The sequence below is a fragment of the Monodon monoceros genome, unplaced genomic scaffold (assembly GCF_005190385.1).
Source record: "Monodon monoceros isolate NGI ecotype Baffin Bay Population unplaced genomic scaffold, NGI_Narwhal_1 Super_Scaffold_12, whole genome shotgun sequence".
NCBI classification, from domain to species: Eukaryota; Metazoa; Chordata; class Mammalia; order Artiodactyla; family Monodontidae; genus Monodon; species Monodon monoceros.
The window spans coordinates 107,748,479-107,769,049 of NW_021703768.1; the positions used below are offsets into that span (position 1 = coordinate 107,748,479).

At 35.3% G+C, this 20,571-nt stretch overlaps 1 protein-coding gene across 1 annotated transcript in view; it reads left to right on the plus strand.

The window, feature by feature from the left end:
* The window catches only part of ADAMTS19 (ADAM metallopeptidase with thrombospondin type 1 motif 19), a 272,394-nt gene extending 254,505 nt beyond the window's left edge, over positions 1-17,889 (plus strand). The window contains exons 21-22 of the mRNA XM_029216811.1: positions 15,161-15,338; positions 17,720-17,889. Coding sequence (XP_029072644.1) covers positions 15,161-15,338; positions 17,720-17,871 — 330 coding nt within the window. The 3' untranslated portion in view covers positions 17,872-17,889. The remainder of the gene's footprint in view (positions 1-15,160; positions 15,339-17,719) is intronic.
* Positions 17,890-20,571: the final 2,682 nt, after the last annotated feature.

Consider the following 20,571-nt stretch of genomic DNA (forward strand, 5'->3'; position numbering starts at 1 on the left):
TATGTATAGATCACTGGTTTTAATACAACTAAACTAAGTGGGTTGTTACAGGTTAGTAGAGGGAAGCTCAATCACTTGTTAGAAGGATTTACCAGTCAAATTTAAAGAAATAATTAGCAGTAATAGTAAATAACCAACTTAAATATCCTACTAGAATGTAAAAATAGAAAATGTTGTTCTGTACACTGCAAATCTCAAAGAGAGGCTATGGTATTTCACTTTTCTTTTTCACTTTTACCAAGGATCACTTTTACAGAGCATGTAGCTAGTTTGTTATTTAGTGTAACATACTTTAGGAAAGCTTACATTAGATTATTTAAATTTCAAAGACTAGCTTTGTAAATATTTTTTTCTAACTAGAGAAAATTTGTAGATGGAAACCAAACAGAAATAATCTGTAATTCAGAAAACTGTTCTTGGGATGGATTAGCATTTCTATTCAGAATTATTTTCTAATTACATCTACAAGTCTGTTGATATTTGGAAAAGATAACTGCTCATCATTTTTATAGTTATAGATAATCTCATAAGACAGGAAAATTTGAGCAGCTATCCCATAATCAAATATGAATCTATCATACTGAGTTCTATCATTGTTGGCTCAGTCAGTAAATCAAAGAAATCAAAGATTGTGGCCTTGGTTTTAAACATACAGACATTGAGGAAACCTATCCAAAGATATCCTAAAGAAGAGATATTTTGCATTATAGGAAAATCTACTTTAAAAATTCACTTATCTCTGAGTAAGCTGTTCATACTAAAGAAATTACTCAATGATAAGTAAGATGGTTTTTCTCAAGAAAAACTTTCTATTATGTCGTTTAGATACATCCACCAAACATTTACCCAACTTGCTACTCACCATTCTGTCTAAAAAATATAGCTGTCTTCTAAAGCATGCATAATAATCCCTAAACTGTTGGCTATCAAATTGTTTTGTCTCTGTCTCTTTGCGCTGCCAGAGAATGGGACAATTTTGCATTGCTATCATTTTTATTCTTAAGATCTCTCGAGAGTTGTATCTGTTGCCCCAGATATATAAAAATATTGAATTTCCAAAGCATTCAGATTACTCAAAGTAGTCAGACGCAGTTGGCTGATACGATTGAACATAGCAGAAATATATTAGCTTGAAAAGAATGAGGCACACATACTATGTGTATATGTCTTCTATCTAAAGAAAATGTAAAATTTAGAGAGATTAGTGTCTATGTATACGTATGTAAGTGGGTGTGTGTATGTATATATATATAATGTATATATATGTGCGTGTATAAGTATAATTAAATTATAAATTTTAACATCCTTTGGATTGAAAAATGTGAGAGAAGTAATTTTTTTTAATCCACAGGGGTTAAAAATACTGTCTTCTTAATAGATCCTTGAAAAATCACTAGATTCTTAAAATAATGCTATCAGTGCTTTCATGCTGCATACCAGGGCATCTATAATTTCACCTTCTAAACCATACCTAGAAGTAATTCAGTAAATAAATGTCATTGAGTTAAAAATTACTCTTGATGTCCTTTATAGGGGATGGAGCATGGAGCGTGCCAAAACTCATTTTGGGGCTATTGAACTTCAGTAGGTGGGAACAAGGGAAGGGTTTCACATAAAAATATAATGAAATTTGATGACTGTTATAAATCTAAAATCAGTAGTCTTAGCATTGAGTGTTTTTTACTTAGATGTAGTAAAGTATATGTTCATCAAATACCAGAGGATTTCCAGAGATAGACATAACCAGATCACCAGGACACCCAGAGAAAGACGTGTATACAATGCAAGAACAAATATGCAAATGATCAGCTAGTTAGAAAGGCATCATATGGATGCAAAATGTAAATGAAAGGGAAAATCTTTTCACAAACAGGTCCCTGGTTTTGCTGCAGGTTGACGGGGTGGCACCCCAGCATCTGCACAGCCAGAGTGCACGACCTGCATCGGCCTTGAATGCAGAAGAGCAGTTCCTTAGGCCCCCCAACCTCAATCCCCACATCTGTAAAATGTGCCAAAGCAACTGTAAGTCTCTCTAAATTTCAAAATACTCTAACTGTGCAGGTAAAAGTAATCCAGTTTCAGTGATGTGTATAGACCAAGGAAAAATATTTTGAGCTACTTAAAAAGGAAAGATCTACCTGAGGAGACAAAACACAAACAGCAGAATAGATTAGAAAAACAAATGTATATATATAACCTTATTTTCAATATATAAAATATGTATGAGTCCATATATGGTAAGAATTAAAACTAACAAAGTTGTTTAGAAATAAATACACACACACTTACACAAATTCAGGGCTCAGAGAGGCAACATGAGAGAAGTGGGTTGAGGGATACCCAGGGGCTGACATACGGAGGAAGTTTGTTTTGCTCAATTCTGCCCTGTTGCTTCCACATATGTTTTCCCATACTACTTCTAAGACTGGATGTTTTCAAACTTTTCAAAAAACATTTTGATAGGTGAAAAAAATATCTCATTTTGAAATGCACACATTCTTGGACTCAACAGCTCTGTTGCCATAGCTTTTGCTTACAGACATTCTCAAATAATTTGCTAACTGCATTTATGCAGATGCTCATTGCAGCCTTGTTTGAAACAACAAAAATTTAGAAACAGTCCATATATCCATTAACTAGTTACATAAATCAAAATACTATGTTTAAACAGTAGAATACTGTACTTTATAAAATATACTGTACTTTATAAAAATATATTTGTATATACATACTGATAAGAAAATTTCTCCAAGAACTACTATTAAGTATGTAAATATTATGCAGAAGAGTTATATAGTGTGAACTATATTTACATATATTCTTTTTATACATATTAAAATTTTTCTGCACAGATATACAAAGAACAGTTTATCTGAATTACATTGAAAGAAAGGAACTTCTATGCTTATAATTCTACCATATCCATATATAACTTTTAATTTTATAAACTGGTTAATAGTTTTGGTCTGAAATTAAAAGAAATCTCTTACTTTCTTCATACTTACATTTTTCAGGCTGCAGTATCAACAGTGATTAATGTCATGGATATAGAGAGATGCTACGAGAATATTATAGAATTTCTAGGAAGGGGAGAGGATTTGATAAGTTAGGTAATTGGTGAGATAATTCAGTGTATGGAGTCAGACAGCCCTGAGTTTGAATTCTGAATTTTCTGTTCAGTTAAGTTACTGATTCCAAATGAAATAATTTATGAAAAATCATTAGCGAAGGGTCAGATACATAGTAACTAAATAAATGCTGACTATTTGTATTGTAGTATCAGTAGAGATGGGGAAAATGGTTGGCTTTGAGAAATTTGTTATGAGGTTAAAATGAACAGGAGTGAGGTTGATTTTCTGTGGAGAGGTGAGAAGGAGGGAGGTGTTCGTGTGTTTAAGAGGAATCCCACGTTAGCTTTCTGGTCTGAAGAACTTGTATGGGTAATGGTTCTGTGATATGAGATACAGAAGCCTAGAGATGAATCAAGTTGGAGGGGAAGGTTTATGAATTCTATCTTGGACTGTTTCACGTGCCCATAAAAGAATTAAATACTGGTGTCTAGTAGATAGGTCAGAGGAGAGGAATGGGATGGAAATATACATTTTATAATCATCAACATTTAGGCAGTGCTTAAATTTTAAAGTATAAGCATGCCCGAGAAGGGAGTATAGATGGAGAAGAAAAGATGCAGCCCTGAGAAACTCCCAGCTTTAAAGGCTTGTGAGAAAAGAAGCAACTGCTAGCAAAAAGGACCCAAAAAAGGGGTATTCAGAGAAACAGGGGGAAAAGTTGTGAGAAACAAGAGAAGAAAGTATGCTTAAGAATGTTCAATGAAATGGAAACTCAGAAGGAGTTGAGGGGAGCCTATTTCTTTATTCTCAAATGTCAGTTGCTATAGGACTGTGCCGGTGGCATTCCTCATTTTATTTCCTCAAACCATATCCCACTCCCAATTTCCTTTTTCTTGAAAAATGTTAATACCGTCTTCCCAGATACTCAAGTAGAAGCTGTCCTTGGCACTTTTTCTTCTATACACAGGTAGTGTTTTGCCTGGGTTGCTCTTCACTCCCAATATAATACTACAGTCCTTCTTATATTTTCACCAGGACTAGAGTAACAATATCTAACGTACTTTCTTACCCCCATATAGGGGGATGGCTTCACCACTCTATCCTATAGTTCACACAATTTCAGAGAATTGTCATTGGCTATACTGTCAACTACCAGATACTCACTCTGGCATTCAAAGCTTTCTATATTCTGGCCTTAACCTACCTTTTGAGAATTGTCTCATTATTCTCATTAATTCAGTATCTCCACTAAGCTCAGGCCTGAGCAGTTTGTACTTCTACAATCTCCATGTCTTTGTTTATACACTTCTCTTTGCCTAGAATGTGTTTTTTACAACCATCCAAGTCCTTTGAGGGCCAGCTCAAGTACCTAATTTCCCCAATAAATGACAGAATCTGTCTGCACTTATTGACTACATTAATTTCTCTCAATTACTTCTTGCCTTATATTTTTGCTGTTTCGTTAAGATTGTCTTAATCCTTTTACCCTTCTCACTCCTCTGAGTGACCAGACCATTGCATGACATGCGGTGATATTTGTTGAATAAATGACTGCTTAAACTTCTTCAACAAGTAAGCAAAAATGTATGATACATGTAAGCATTGTACTTCTTTTCTTGTGGCCCATTTTATTTTTCTGACTCTGGCTCTGTAACAACTACAATGTTTCATATAATTTACCACAAAAAATTAGTAATTACCTTATCTTTCACCAGGAAAATTAAGGTAATTGATATAATTTTATGTAAACATATGACTCCCTTGACCTTTTCCTGTATGGTATATCAAACTACTTAAAAATGCGATTTTGTTTTAAAAAGTAAATCCACCCTTATTTGAGTAACATGCTATTTAAGCCTAAAGGATGCTTAAGATTGAGGCTCAAGGAAGCTGGCAGACTTCTTTTGCATTTTCTGGAATTCATTTGGCTGGAATACCTGGCAGGTTAGAGAGCAGTTATCTAACCTAGAAGAAAAGCAGCAGATGGAAGCAAAGTACACTTAAGAATTTTCTCTGTGAACTAGCAGATACTTGGTTTATTTCAGGTTGGAATAAGTTAAAAGTAGCTATATAATGCTCTCTGTGCTGTTTTAAATCAAGAGTTTATTTATTAAAAGCAAAACAAAAACACACACTTCTCTAACATGGCCACAGAAGGACCTGATCCATTTCTGACATAGAATTGTTGGACTAGACCTGGAAAGTATCTTATTTGAAAAGGAAATTCAATCACTGTCTTTCCAAACAGTGTCCCTGGTGGGAAGATGTTTCACTGGGATGATAGTGATAAAATAGAAATGCCTTGATAGTCTTTTTTCACCTCTGTAACATCCTATGATTCATAGGCTCAGCACTGACAGAATTGCAAATGTGCCCAAAACTTTGTGTTTAATTGCTTCTTAATGCAAAGCATCTTTTTTTTATTCCATCTTTGTGGTGATCAGTGTGTACTTTGATATAAAAAATGATTGGGGGGATTGTTATGACCTTTCATAACGTATTCAGTTCTCTGCTAATCATTCATAAGCACTCTGCTTGATTTTTGCCACACACATTTCCTTGATTTGCAGTAACTATATGCAAACATTTTCATTAAAGGGACAAAAATAGTTTGAACTGTAGAACCAAAGAAATATTTAAGTAAAGACATATGCAAAAAATCCTCAATGTCTGACCTCTAGGAATAGATTCAATTCCAAATACCCATGTGTTAAATTAAGCAGATGAACTACTTTAAAAAGATGCTGCAACCCTGACCAAAACAAACAGCAAATCTTACAAAACAAAGCTAACTTTTGTTCCTTAGTATGCTTGTTTCACACTCACTTTATTAAAAAGTTTAAAGATGGAACTGCCAAACATATACATAAATGAATAGGAATGCTGTGCTAATAATTTCCAGTAGAAATCATCATTTAGTTTCCTGATGGGGTCCACTCTCCACTGTGAATGCTACTTCACTCTTGTTAAACCACTTTGGAATAATCCATTTATTCCCAAAGACAAATTATCCAAGTCAATGCTATTAACCTTGTTATAGCTTGGCACTTATCATTATGAATTATATCAGGTTCTAGAAGACTGTCTATTATATTGGTTAAAAAAAATTGAACTCTGTCTGCCAGTGACAATTTTCTCTTAATTTAGGAATTCCTATTTCTTACAGAGGCCAGCTGGAAATGAGTAAAGCATTACAGAGCCTTCCTTAGCTGTTGGCCTGGAGAATACACATTCTCTCCAAAATATATATCTTTGGCACAGTCTAGAGGGAAGGAATCTCGGGTAATCTCTGTCCTGGCCAAGTGTGAGAATTATTATTTTTAACCCCTAAATACACTGAAATTTGGGGGGGTTTTTTCAAGGAATTTAAAAGCAAACTAGTTTAGTTATGTTTGTTATCCAATAAAACTCCAAATAAATACTGTACAGTAGTATTTTTACTCTCGGGCTTTCTGCCTCTTTGGTATAATGTTTAAGAGGACATTTTACAGAATTTAAGCTTGAAGAGTTTTACAATTTAACTTTAGAGTTTAACATGCACAGATAGATAATTCCATAAACTCACTGCCAAACTAGTTGATTATTTAACCTAAGTGTACACATTTACTCATACCATAGTGTCCCAATTGGTTCCCAAACCTGGGTTATCTAAATATTCCGAGTAACTAACTAGCACCAAACAGTGTCTATCTGACTATTCTGAAGTCCTGAAAGGAAAGGTAGAAACTAATATTTAACCAGTGATTTTAAGATTTGGCATTTTACCATAGGATCCCAATACCTAAGACTAGATGTGGAAGTCTTTTGTAGCTCCATGCTGAAAATCACGTATGCAGAAAAGATCTACTTGATCTCAGAACCCATGGAGCACAGAAGCAGTGCAAGAATCAGAGATCAGTGGAAATAATTAGTGTCTCTTCTCTAAATAGGAAAGTAGTTAAGAGATATTTATGGATATCCCATTTTTAAAGGGTTCTTAAGTGAAATTAAGTTGTCCAGAAGTACATAGGTTACTTCTTGGACAAAAAGACAACAGTGTTCTTTGGTGAATTTGACAGAGACATGATACCACGTAGATTATATCATGAGCCCTTGTGGATATTCCTACATGATTCATGAATTTTCAGTGACAGGAAGACAATTTTGCACTTTACAAAAGTGGATTCAAGTGGTACTATGGATGAGCTTTGAGAGCCTCCTAAAATCGTGTTCACTATTTTTGTCCCTCATTTTGGCACTTTATAAACTTGTAGATAGCTATTTATTGGTGCCCCTGCAGCCTTTTTTCTTTGAATTAAACATGTTTTACCCATGTCAATGTATTACAGAGCATGTTTGCTATTATTCACTAGTATTTAGTGGATTTATGCCTCTAAACATTGTGGTATTCATAGAAACTTTGGGGAACAATACATGTAGATTATTTTTAAAAGATACATATTCTTGATAAACATATTCAAATCTATCACGAAATGAATATTTCTATATAATATAACGAAAGTTTAGTAACAGAATACACTCGTCCCTTATATGTTTATATGATCCATCAAAAATGTATTTACACCATTGTTCTATTTAAGACCTAATTATCCTCAATGCATCAGATTAGACTTGAAAACTTAAAGAGTCTCATCAGGCCACAGTTATTTTATAGCACACACTCACTGCCTTTGAGCATAATGGAATTATAACATCAATAAAATGTCTCAAGATAAATGGCCTTTCCTTGAACACCTAGTATAAGGTGTTTACATATTTTTCCAAGTATTAAACCAAGATCTTAGCAACACTGTCTATTAATGCCATAAATAATACTGTCAGGTGTGAAATTTCCATGGTCAGTTTCTTACTGCAGTTTGCTTTTTGGGCAGTGCCTCACCGCTCATCGATCCTTTGTGGTGGAAGAAAGGATTCCACATCTTGGCTTGTCCATGAGATGGACTTTACAGCCATTCAGAGTTCATTTCATTCCTTTGTTTCTATGACAATGCCTCAGTTGCTAATTTGTTAAGAATTTTTTGAGTGTAGTTTTTTTTCCTACATTTTTTTCTACGTCCCTCATTTGTTCACATTTAGGCCAGTCCACAAATTTGCCAAATCATTCTAGCACCTTAACCTGCCTTTACCAGTACTGGCAAACCCTGCCCACTCAGAGCTATCACTACCTTAGTAAATATAACTTTCCAAGAGTTCACATCTATATATATCACCAGATCCTCCTTGACCATTTTTAGAATATTATAAACATCTGAGTTAGGTAAACGTCTACTGTACCCTTCCACCAGCTTGGACATTGCTTATTTTTCCCCAGAGATTTCCCTTTCAGTTAGTTTATTTAGATGAAATTTTCTTAGGTAAAATAAAGCAAGTCAGGTCTTATTGTGTGGTGTAAGAATGACAAAAAGGAAGTTTTAGATAATGGAAATAGTTATAAGTTTATATAATATATATATATATCTCATTTTAAAAGAGGATAAAGCCTTCTTCTTGCTAATTTGCTACCATTTGTATTCATGGTTCTCATTTACTAAACTATTTCTCTAATCATTTTAATAGTCCAAACTGTTTGAATTATTGAGGAAGTTTCCTTTATCATGTTTAGTGTTTGACATGCAAACTGTAAGGTTGACATAATTTAATACAATCTTAGAAATTGTCACTAATGTCCCAGGTCAAGAAAGGGTTTATAGCATTATAAGAGAAATATATCACAATATTATCTAAAGATATTATAACACTCATGTACTCAAGTGCAAGGGAGGTCATAATTTTCTCAGGTAGATTGAAATGATGAATGTCACTCAAACAGATTTTATTTTCAGAGCCTTTGGGGCTCATTTTTTGGTGGGAAAGAGGGATTACCAACATCAGTTTTTCTTGTGCCTTGCTGCTTAAGTTTGTTCTAAAGATTACTATTTCCCTTTTTACTGTAGTAAACCCGGTACATCAAGATTGCATTTCCTGTTCAGAATTAAAGGCTTCTAGTTCATGGAATTGGTTTGTGAGGTGCTTAGTTTCAAAGGTCCTTCAGGGCAATATTAAAACTGTTTGGGGAACAGACTATTTGTCAGACAGTACAGGTCTCTCTTATTAAAATACTTTAGTCAGGAAATTTTCCTTGTAAAAGATCAATGGCAAGTTATCTGGTGCACCCTATGTTTTTTTTTTACCAGTTGCTGGCAAATTGATGTTGACATTTTAGCATTTGGTCCTTTAGTGGAGGTCTGTAGTGCTGCTGTGTTTCAAGTATTTTTTAACTTAGTACATATGTGAAGAGCAAGGTTTAAAATGTATTAGAAAAAAGACAGAAGGGAAGAAGGAAGCGAGGGCGGGAGGACTGGAGGAAGGAAGGAAGGAAGAGAGGGAGGGAGGAAGGGGAGAGAAAGCCATTGAACTTGATCTAAGATCTGTAGAGACACAGTGGAAAGAACATTGTATTGGAATCCTAAGATGTGCATTTGTTTCTCCTTCATATGGAGCAAGTCTTTATCACCTTCTCCATGAGTCCTTCCCTGATCATCCCATATAAATTGCTAAACCCCATAACCCCAATTTTCCCAGTCCTCCTTCCCAGCTTTAATTTTTTCCACAGCACTTGTCAATATCTAATATACAATGTTTTTTAATTCTTGACCTTCTTGCTTTCCAGTATTACAGTGTAACTCCTTGAAGGCACATATTTTTGTCTATTTTGTTTACTATCACTTCCCTGTATCCAGAACAGTATTTGGTACGTTGTAGAGTTTCGGTAAATATTTGTTGAATAAATGAATGAAATAATCTCTATGAGCCTTACTCTTGCCATCTGTAAAATTATTAGGGTTATGAGGAAGATTAACCAAGACATTATGTGTAAAAGCATATTAGATAGTGCCTGGAATATAATAGGTATTTCGTGTGTCCATTCATCTGTGTTTATCATGTAATATATAGATCTATCAGTAAGTTGTCTAGATAGTGTGACAGCGTGTCCCAGATTAGCCAGAACAGTCCCCTTTTATGCCCATAGTCTAGGAATAATTATCAGCAACTTCTTTCACAAGTGCCCTGATTTGGACGATAAATTCTATGATCACTCTATCTAAAGATAAAGCAGGCTTGTGAATTGTCCTTAGGGCGAAAGAGTTTATCTCGTACCACATAGCCTGAGTTATAGTAAAACAAAACCAAAAAGGCCTTCTAATTCGTTAGTTTTAGGTTAAGAATGAGATATGGGGATAAGAGGTTATTTGGCAGGATAGGGAAAAAGAGAAGATTTTTAACTGTTAACATAAAGAGAAATATTAGCAATCTTCTAGTATCAAGTAATGTGTAAGTGTCCAGTCTTTGAATTTAGTACATGTGGGTTCAAACTCCAATACCACCACTTCTTAGCTATAAAACTGTGGGCACTTTGTTTCACTTATTTGAGCCTCTATTTTCTCATCTGTGTAAAAGGAATAATAATAGTACTCATTGGCTTCATATGAGATATTAAAATAAATGTAACCTCTAACACAGTACCTGGCATATAATAAATATAAGTAAGTGCTAACTACTATTAGTATTGTATGGAGTGAAAGCTTTCAGAAGTAATATTATTGGTTCCCTTTGATCCTAAAGCAACAAACTGGTTCCATAGCGCAACTGATTATTTAAAATATTAAACACTTGGCTAAGAATGGGTGAAATTGCCCAGCTTCCACAATGTTTCGTAATCTAACTCCATCTATTTTAGATCATTGCATTTTGTTGTAAAGTTTCTTGAATAAAGTACCAGCCCCATAGTATTAATAATTTCTGCTGCTTTTAGCTTCTGCACAGGATCCTGAACATGATGGGTGATCAGTAAATACTTGAAAAGCCAATAAATGATTGAATATTCTGAAACATTCAAAAAACTATAATTTTGAGACTTCATTTAATAGACGCCTATGATACCATTGTTGGGTCGCATAGTGAATAATTAGATAATGAAATTAGCATCTTTACTTTTATGCAGTGTCACCACTTAAAAATTGCCTGACTACGGGCTTCCCTGGTGGCGCAGTGGTTGAGAGTCCGCCTGCCAATGCAGAGGACACGAGTTCGTGCCCCGGTCCGGGAAGATCCCACATGCCGCGGAGCGGCTGGGCCCGTGAGCCGTGGCCGCTGAGCCTGTGCGTCCGGAGCCTGTGCTCTGCAATGGGAGAGGCCACAACAGTGAGAGGCCCGCGTATTGCAAAAAAAAAAAGCCTGACTACAGTAACTTTTAATAATAAGTTATTTGGAATTTTTCCTTTTGTAGTAATTTAGACCTGAAAGTATAGCTATGATCTACTACAATGCGTTGCTTTACAAAAAGGAAAACTAAGTCCCAGGTATGTTAGGTTCTAGAGATAGTATTAGAGCCCAGGTCTCCTCATTTCAAGCGAGAATTATTTTGACTTTTTCTTTTAATGTCTGTCTGTCTTTAATCATAGTGATGTGATTTGAGAAATATCCAATTGTTTAGAGGTATCTTCCATAATAAAGTAAGGAATAGTTTAGAAGATACTTTGGGATTTCAGTTGTTCCATTTCAAACATCTGTTTATTTTTCACACATTTGTAATAAAATTTTTACCACTGTGTATTTTATAAAGAACATAATTACTAGTAAAAGCTTGATATTTTTATTATTAAAGTATTCTAATGAAAATTAGATTCTAAGGCTATTAGACTAATTTCATAATAAAGCTTATTCCATTAGTTTCAAAGGCAGGAATGATACCATTTTAATTAAATGATTTTTTTCTCTTAATTTAAAATATTTTTTTATGGAAGGCACTCTTCAGCCATTATCTGCTAAAATTATGTACTCTGAGTTATCGTGTAGCTGTAGTTACTTTGTAATCCTGAAAAATGATGTTACTTTGTAATCCTGAAAAATGATGTTACTTTGGTTAACACATGTCCTTTGGAGTTGATATAAGATTAGCTGAAAGTATTGAGAATAGTCTGTGATTGATTACTAGGCTTCTTTGACATATGATTGAGAACCTTCTCTATTGCATCAGAATGAGTTCATCTATTATAAAACTCCCATTGTTCTTTTTGTTTCTCAAATATTGTGATTACTTCCAAGGTCTCCCAAAATTTTAGGAGTAGATACTAGGATATTTTTCCACATAAACTTAACCCCTTAAAAGTTTTTAGTTTAACTGTTTTGAATTTTCCTGAAAATACTTCTAAGAAGCATGGTGTCTATATTTAAATACTTACATCCATTCTATTGAGTGATACTAAGATACATACTTACAAGGGGGAAAGACCATGTCAAACAGTTACTCCTCTTACAATAGTTTTTAAGTTATAATAAAGCTTAAACTGAACTGGAAACATTTAGATCCTATAGAAGTTAACAAGAAAAAAAAATCAGATTTAAAGGCATGTAATATCCCAGTTGTTGTTCTTTAATCTGCTGTTTGCATAAAGCTAAGAATTCATCAGATACAAGGAGGATTATATGCAGAAGTATTTACAGAATAAAATTTAGAAAGATAAGTCATCTATAAAGTAGATGCATGCTAATAGCATGCACATAAAATTGTATTATTCTTAGTAATCTATTTTCATACCTGATATGTAGGTTTTAGTACTGAAAGTGATATGACAGTGAGCCTAATTTCGAGAGATTTACCAAGAGACAAACTAGATACATGAAAAAATACTAATCAAAGATAAAAAGTAATACACACTGGCCTACATTAAATGCAGAACACATGCTATTGACCAGTAGCTTCCAAACTCAGGCTGTGCAGCAGAATCACCTAGATACTTCTTTTTTTTAATGTATATTCCCATCAGACTCAATCTGTTTCCTGACTTAGAAATTCTAGACCTTAAAATCTATAGTGAAAAATTTTTTTTCTCCAAGTGATTCTAAGGGGTAGCTTCAGATGGATGGTTATATGGTTTTGAAGCATAAATATGCATAAGTAGTTGGGATAATTGTGGACCACTTCATGGAAGTAGTGGATTTGAGATTGTGTTTTGAAAAGAGGCTAGGCACAGTTGTAATTGTGAGAGTAGAAAGTGCCTGGGCATGATTAGTGTTTTATAGAGCAAATGATCCCTGAAGCAGAGAGGTGGAAAATTGTTTGAGGAGCTAGATAAATGCCAGCCTGGAGATTTGGGGAACTCGATAACTGAAGTTTTTTCCAAGGAGATTTTATATATATATAAAGCAATTTTAAAAGAATACATATTCTGTGTTAATATTTGGGATTGACTGGAAGGCTGGGAACTAAAGACGAAGTAAACAGGAGCAGACAGATTTGAGGTTTCAAGGGTTTGTGTAAAATGCTTCTTGTGCTAATGAAAAGAAGAGCAGGGGACCCAAGATGATAGTAAAGGAGGAACTGAAAATTCTTACAGAGAAAATGCAATCCTAACAATGACTTGGTCAGATACAAAGGGGAACAAACATTACAAACCTTGTGCCTGCATATCTAAAAGGTGACAATCAGAAAGTATTTACCAGTTTTCAAATAGAGTACACCGAGATGATCTCTGTAAAGAGCTCTAAGTTTTTTAGAACTGTTTAGCCAGATATGGCTAAATCTTTACCACATAGAAAATAGTATAACTAGTAAATAAAGTGCTATTTTCAGAAACACAAGAACATGTAATTTTGATACCATAAAATAATTGTATTTTCTCATTCAACATCAGTTTATTTGTGTAACAAATTAAATCTAGTGATATATATGGACCCAAGAGACTTCTTTAATAAACAAACATTGTAAGTTAAATATGTTCTCTGAAATATCTTACAAATGAAGACAAACTACATTTAGCTGAAATACAAGGAATCCATTAAAAGGTACTTATTAGAGGGCTTCCCTGGTGGCACAGTGGTTGAGAGTTTGCCTGCCGATGCAGGGGACGCGGGTTCGTGCCCCGGTCCGGGAGGATCCCGCGTGCCGCGGAGCGGCTGGGCCCGTGAGCCGTGGCTGCTGGGCCTGCGCGTCCGGAGTCTGTGCTCCGCGGCGGGAGAGGCCGCAGCAGTGAGAGGCCCGCGTACCGCAAAAAAAAAAAAAAAAAGGTACTTATTAGAAAAATACATATTATCAAATATTATTTGCACAATTTTGGGTGTCATGTAATCTGCGAAGTCATAGCAGTTATTTCAATAACACATCAGGTTGATAAGCCATGTTGATATTCTTTTTTTTTAATAAATTCATTTATTTTATGTATTTATTTTTGGCTGAGTTGGGTCTTTGTTACTGCACACAGGCTTTCTCTAGTTGCAGCGAGCAGGGGCTACTGTTCATTGCGGTGTGCAGGCTTCTCATTGTGGTGGCTTCTCTTGTTGCAGAGCACAGGCTCTAGGTGCACGGACCTCAGCAGTTGTGGCACATGGGCTCTAGAGCGCAGGCTCAGTAGTTGTGGCAGACGGGCTTAGTTGCTCCACAGCCCACGGCGTGAGGGATCTTCCCGAACCAGGACTTGAACCCGTGTCCCCTCAATTGGCAGGTAGATTCTTAACCACTGCGCCACCAGGGAAGCCCCCAGCCATGTTGATATTCTTTTTTTTTTTCATGTTGATATTCTTAATAAACATTTTAAGGCCAGAGCAAATGGAGTGGATGAGTACATTGAAAGGCTATAACGAGGATCTGGCTCCACAGTTGGACATATCCAACTCTCAAGCATCAATGACTAAATTAAAGAGCAGTGAATCAATTATTTGTTGCAAACTAGATATTAAAACTTTAAAAACTGCCTGCCCAAGTTCATTACTTCCTGGTATCACCCACTCTCTTTCCCAAGTCATACTCTCCAGCTTTTTTTTTTTAATCTTATTGAAGTATAGTTGATTTACAATGTTGTGTTAGTTTCTGCTGTAAATTTTTTAATCGCCTATGTCCTTCATTGTCCAAAGCTCTGCCTTAGGTCAGCTAGATATTCTGAACAGCACTGTGCCCAAATTATGAGCAACAACATTTCTGACCCATGTTTTACATTAACCCTGGATGTTGTGGCTCATGTCCAATTTTAGCAAATATAAGGAGAAGGTGGCTTACAGCCTAGAGAAAGGAAACAACAAAAAGAACATTTAACAAAACCTTGTATCTCTCCTAGTGCTCAATTACCTGTGGCAAAGGAATGCAGTCCCGTGTTATTCAGTGCATGCATAAGATCACAGGAAGACATGGAAATGAATGTTTTTCTTCCGAAAAACCTGCAGCATACAGGCCATGCCACCTTCAGCCCTGCAATGAGAAGATTAATGTAAATACTATAACATCACCCAGGCTGGGTAAGCAGACCAAAAAGGGGATGATTTTGAGAAACATGGAAATGATCATGGCTTCTTCTATTTTGCATATCACTTTAAAGCTTAGTTATCAATCTATACTAATTAGTTTGGTTCTGACTAAATTGGATCTATTCAACTATAGTTTAGTCCAGATGATCATGTGGGTAAAAAATCCTCAAGACTAAACTATTTTCATTCCTGAGCTGTCTACTCAGGTCCAGGCCCTGGAAATATGAATGCCATACCACCCAAGGTCATCCTATAAAGGGTTGAAGGATGTAACCATATTTTTGGTTCTGACCCATCCCATGGCAGAACCCTCAATTAAGGTAATGTCTATGGAAAGGTGAGGTTGTAGTGTACACCTTGGACCTCTTCATTGTTAATAGCCTTCCTTGTGATCCTGGGTACAAATTATCCTTTGGAGAGACAAAGAGCAAAAAAAATCACTTTCAGGGAGAACAGAAGTATGTATCTACACCCCTGAACAAGAAGTACCATTTTTTTCATCTTTAAGGACATAATGTTAAATAAAAATAAATAGTAGTTACATTGATTTACATAGTTTTTATGTTATAAAATGCTTTCACATATATTCTCAATTCCTGCTATTTAATCTAATACATCATCAAGAAGTAGACTATGTATTTTAAGTATATATACCCTGCATTTGAACAACAAATATTCATGAATGAATTAGCCTTTAATTTTGTGGCAGTTAGTGGCTTTTAATAGCACTGCTGCCTGGATGTCACTGGGTTAATATACATTTAACACCTTCAGTTGTTTTTTTTTTAAATTAATTTTTATTAGAGTATAGTTGATTTACAATGTTGTGTTAGTTTCTGCTGTACAGCAAAGTGAATCAGTTATATATATACATATATCCACTCTTTTTTAGATTCTTTTCCCAGATCGGTCATTACAGAGTACTGAGCAGAGGTCCCTGTGCTATACAGTAGGTCCTTATTAGTTACCTATTTTACATATAGTAGTGTGTATATGTCAATCCCAGTATTCCAGTTTATCCCTCCCCCCTTTTCCTCCTTGGCGTACTGAGTGAAGTAAGTCAGACAGAGAAAGACAAATATCGTATGATATCACTTATATGTGGAATCTAAAAAAGTGGTACAGATGAACTTATTTACAAAACAGAAATAGAGTCACAGATCTAGAAAATAAACTTATGGTTACCAGGGGGGGAAACCTTCAGTTTCCATTTGTATGTATAATCTCCAGGGGATCAGTTTAATCATACAGAATAATATTGCCAAAATGCAAGGAGCTAAATTGTCATAGATACTTTTCCAGGCATACGATTCAATCAAATGGAAAAGTTTGTGTTCTTCATGGAAATATAAAAATTCTCTTTTTTAAGCCAAATAATTAACATTTCTAAGAAATAATCAGTTCAAGTAGAATTAAGACTAGTTAAGACAAAAAGTTAAGCAATCCTAGAGCAGATGCTCTAAATCCTTGTATTCAAAAACAGCATAATCCCTTTCTCCAACAATTATTTGGAGTCCTTCTTGAAGTATCATGTGTCAGAAAATAATGAATTAAAAGGAGAATTTAATTAAAACTCCATTTTCTCTGTTCATTTTTTCTTGAAGGCACATCCCCAAACACAGAAGCACAGTGGTTGGAAAATCTTAAGGTTTTTAAACATAAATTAATAAATCATACTAGAATAGTGGCAAAAGGAACAATTGTAGCAGAACTGCCTTTTATTATACATGCCAGAACACGCTATTTCTTCAGAAAAACTGGGGCCAAATCTACATGACTGAATTTTTTATACCAAGAGCTCATTTCAAGCACTTTATTGCTGTAAATTTTAGTCACTTTTGATAATCAGCTTTGATTTTAAGGATGCCTGAAATTGCAATTCTTAAATATCCCAGTTAGACATGTCTGCTATCTAGGAAACGAGGAATGTGAAATAAGTGTGAGCAGATTTTTGTTTTGCTATGTCTTCGCAATGTCATCCATAACAATACTTATTAATTTGTATTCTCGTAATGGTGGACATATTGAACACATTCCTTTTTCTTTTTAATCTCTCAACTAAAAATCCAAAAGAAGGTTAAATGAAAGCCATGAAATGGAAACTTAAAAGCCATTTGCAGTACACTTATTGGATTTGGGAACTCTATCTTTAATAAGTCTATAAAAGTTCATGAGTAAGACCATTATTCATTCACTTTACTCCTTTATTATAGGGTGTGTGTGTGTGTGTTTATCTTTTATGCTCCGTGAGGTAATATACATGAGTCAACGTGTGTGTACAAAATCCCCCAACTTAAGTGATTGCTCTTTGTTTCTACTCATGACACCTAGTTTATCTCATGACACCTAGTTCCCTGTGTTCTGCTTCACAGCTGCTCTGACTTTCAAGTGCCTGGGAAATCAGTGGCCTGTGTACTGCCGGGTGATACGTGAGAAGAACCTCTGTCAGGACATGCGGTGGTATCAGCGCTGCTGTGAGACGTGCAGGGACTTCTATGCCCAAAAGCTGCAGCAGAAGAGTTGACCTCTAGCAGGCTGGCTGGCTAACAGCTCTTTGCAATTACATTATTTATAAACACACACACTAGCATGTTTTTCAGACCAAATATTATCAGATTACATATAATTTAATCAAATTAATTTATTTTTTTGCCTGCCACACATCCAATATGGTGTTTGTTTTGGTTCTACAAACATTTTGATTTATACTATATGGCTTCATAAATAATTTTATATAAATAAGTTGGATCCAGTTTCCGGAATAAAAATAAAAAGGGAAAAAGAAAAAACCAAGATCTTTAGGCTTTAAAAAAACCAAAAAAAAAAAACAAAACATTTTTTTAAATTAGGGCCGTCTCTAAGATGCTACTCTCTCCCCGACAATACCATTGAGTTATCCAGAATGTATACTAATTTAGCATAATAGTTTAGTTATATATGGAGAGAAATCATTTTTGTTTTTTGGTATCCTGATGCAGAACTAGCCCATTTTCTGTAATCTGCAGTAGATGTGTCAACATAACAAACCTCATAGTGTTGAACAGGTTTTTAGAGAATGTATTATGCATTGCGTTCAGATTTAGAGATATCCATAGGAAAAATTCTACTGTAATTATAGCCTTATTTTAATAATGAAAAAGAAAAGTCAAAATAGAGACTTTGATCATGTTCATGAACATGTACTTGAACACAAGTATTGTAACAATGAAACACTGTAATGATTTACACTGAATCACCATTGCACTGTTGATATAGTGTAGAGAAACCGTTATAGAAATGGTAACATCCTACAAAAATGTGTAGTATTTTAACATGTTGTCATTAGATTTTAGCTTTTTAAAATATTTTGAACAAAGAAAGCGTTGATCCCCTCATTTCCTTGTATCTTTTTAGCAGATCTATAAAAGAGTATAGTACTTAGCCTCACAAATCATAATGAGAAAATTTACTAGTTTTCAGTCTTTTCCCTAGAAACAAGGAAAAACAAAAAGCTTATAACACTGTGGTAGTTTCATTGTGTTTTTTCTTTCTAAAACTTAAAAAAGTTTTACAATTCTGTGAAACGTTTAAAAACCAGCTTAAAGGTTTTCTTGTGAGAAAATATTGTACATGATTCACATGATTTCTTAGATTTTTCAATAAAATATGTGAAACTTCCTGCTGAGAGGCAATTCTTCATGAGTCTCTCACATTTCCACATGTCTTGGCACTGTCTGCTTTTGTTCTGGAGTATCTTCTAAAGGATGTTTGTGTAATGAATAGCCTTGGAAGGTAAATATAGCGTCTTTTTTTTGGAGCAAAGGGCAGACATTCTTATTTCTCATTATGAAAGTTTCAGGTTCCTTAAAATTGGGGTCCCTCTCCTGTAATACAGTTCACTGCATGTACAGGTACCGCCTGGCTCTCTTCATGTCACCCTGTGGGAATTGGGGCTCAGGGAACCAGTGCAGGAATATGCTGATTCTCTGGCTACTGCTGTTGCCACAAGTAATAAAGTCCTTTGTCTCTAACCCAGGAATTTTATGTCTTCTGCCCTGAAAGTGTGGCAGGCCAACTTGCTAGATTGCAAGTAGAGTAAAGCCTCAAAGTCTTCACAGTTCTTGACACCTTCCCTCATTAGTATTTTCACCTTCATGTTCATACGGGGCACAGTTTGTTTCTAGACTGTCCCTTACTTTGGATATCCTTTAATTTAATTGTTGAAATATAAAATCAACCAGTATCAACACATCTTAGGTAAGATAGTAGGGGAATGAGAAAGGGAAAAATTACATAGGAAGAGGAGACATTCTTAATCCATCCCTTGATTCCTGAATCCGTGAATTGGTGTAGAACTACCACCATTTATTGGTCGATGAATTAGGCCCTATACAACATCTTAGAGGACCTCCAAAATGTTTTCACCCAGCTGATGCGAGAATTGATTATTTGGGGGGAGAAAAGATGTTGCATCATTCTGTCAGGCCATCTGTTCAGGGTGATGGGGAACATGGTAATACCAGCGATTCACGTGAGCATGAGCTCACTGCCACATTTTTTTAAACTGTAATAGGAATTCTCTGAACAGAAACAATATCGTATGGAATACCCTATCGGTGAACGAAGCATTTGGTAAGTTCATGGATGCTGTTTTGGCAGAAACTTTGCAGGCTGGGGAGGCAAATCCATATTCAGGGTAAGTGGTTATTTCTGTGAGAACAAACTACTGCCTGTTTGGTGATAAAAGTGATCTAATGTAATCGTACTGCAATCAAGGCGGTGGGCTGGTCCTTCCATAGAATGGTGCCAATATTGGGAAATAATATTTTCTCTGCTATTGTTAGGTTGAGCCCTCAGCAGTGACTGTAGCTAGACTGGCCTTGGTGAGTGGTAGCTCACATGGCTGAACCCACACATAATCTCCAGTCCTGCCACCACTGTCTCTGTTCCTGGGCTCACTGGGCAAGGACAAGGGTGGCTGATGAAAGAGATTGGCCAACATACACAGAAACCATCATCTTATCCAACTGACGACTGAGTCCTCTCTCCTGAGGGTGCTCTTTGGTGAGCAGTCAAATGGAATATATGTTATTCACATATCTTTTCCTCAGAACTTCTTTGTCACCAATTTTCAAACCACGCTCCTCCCAAGTCCTTGTCAAGGCAGCCAAAACACCTTGATTACAGTAAGATTATATTAGATCACTTTAATCACCAAACAGGCAATGGATTTTTCTCACAGAAA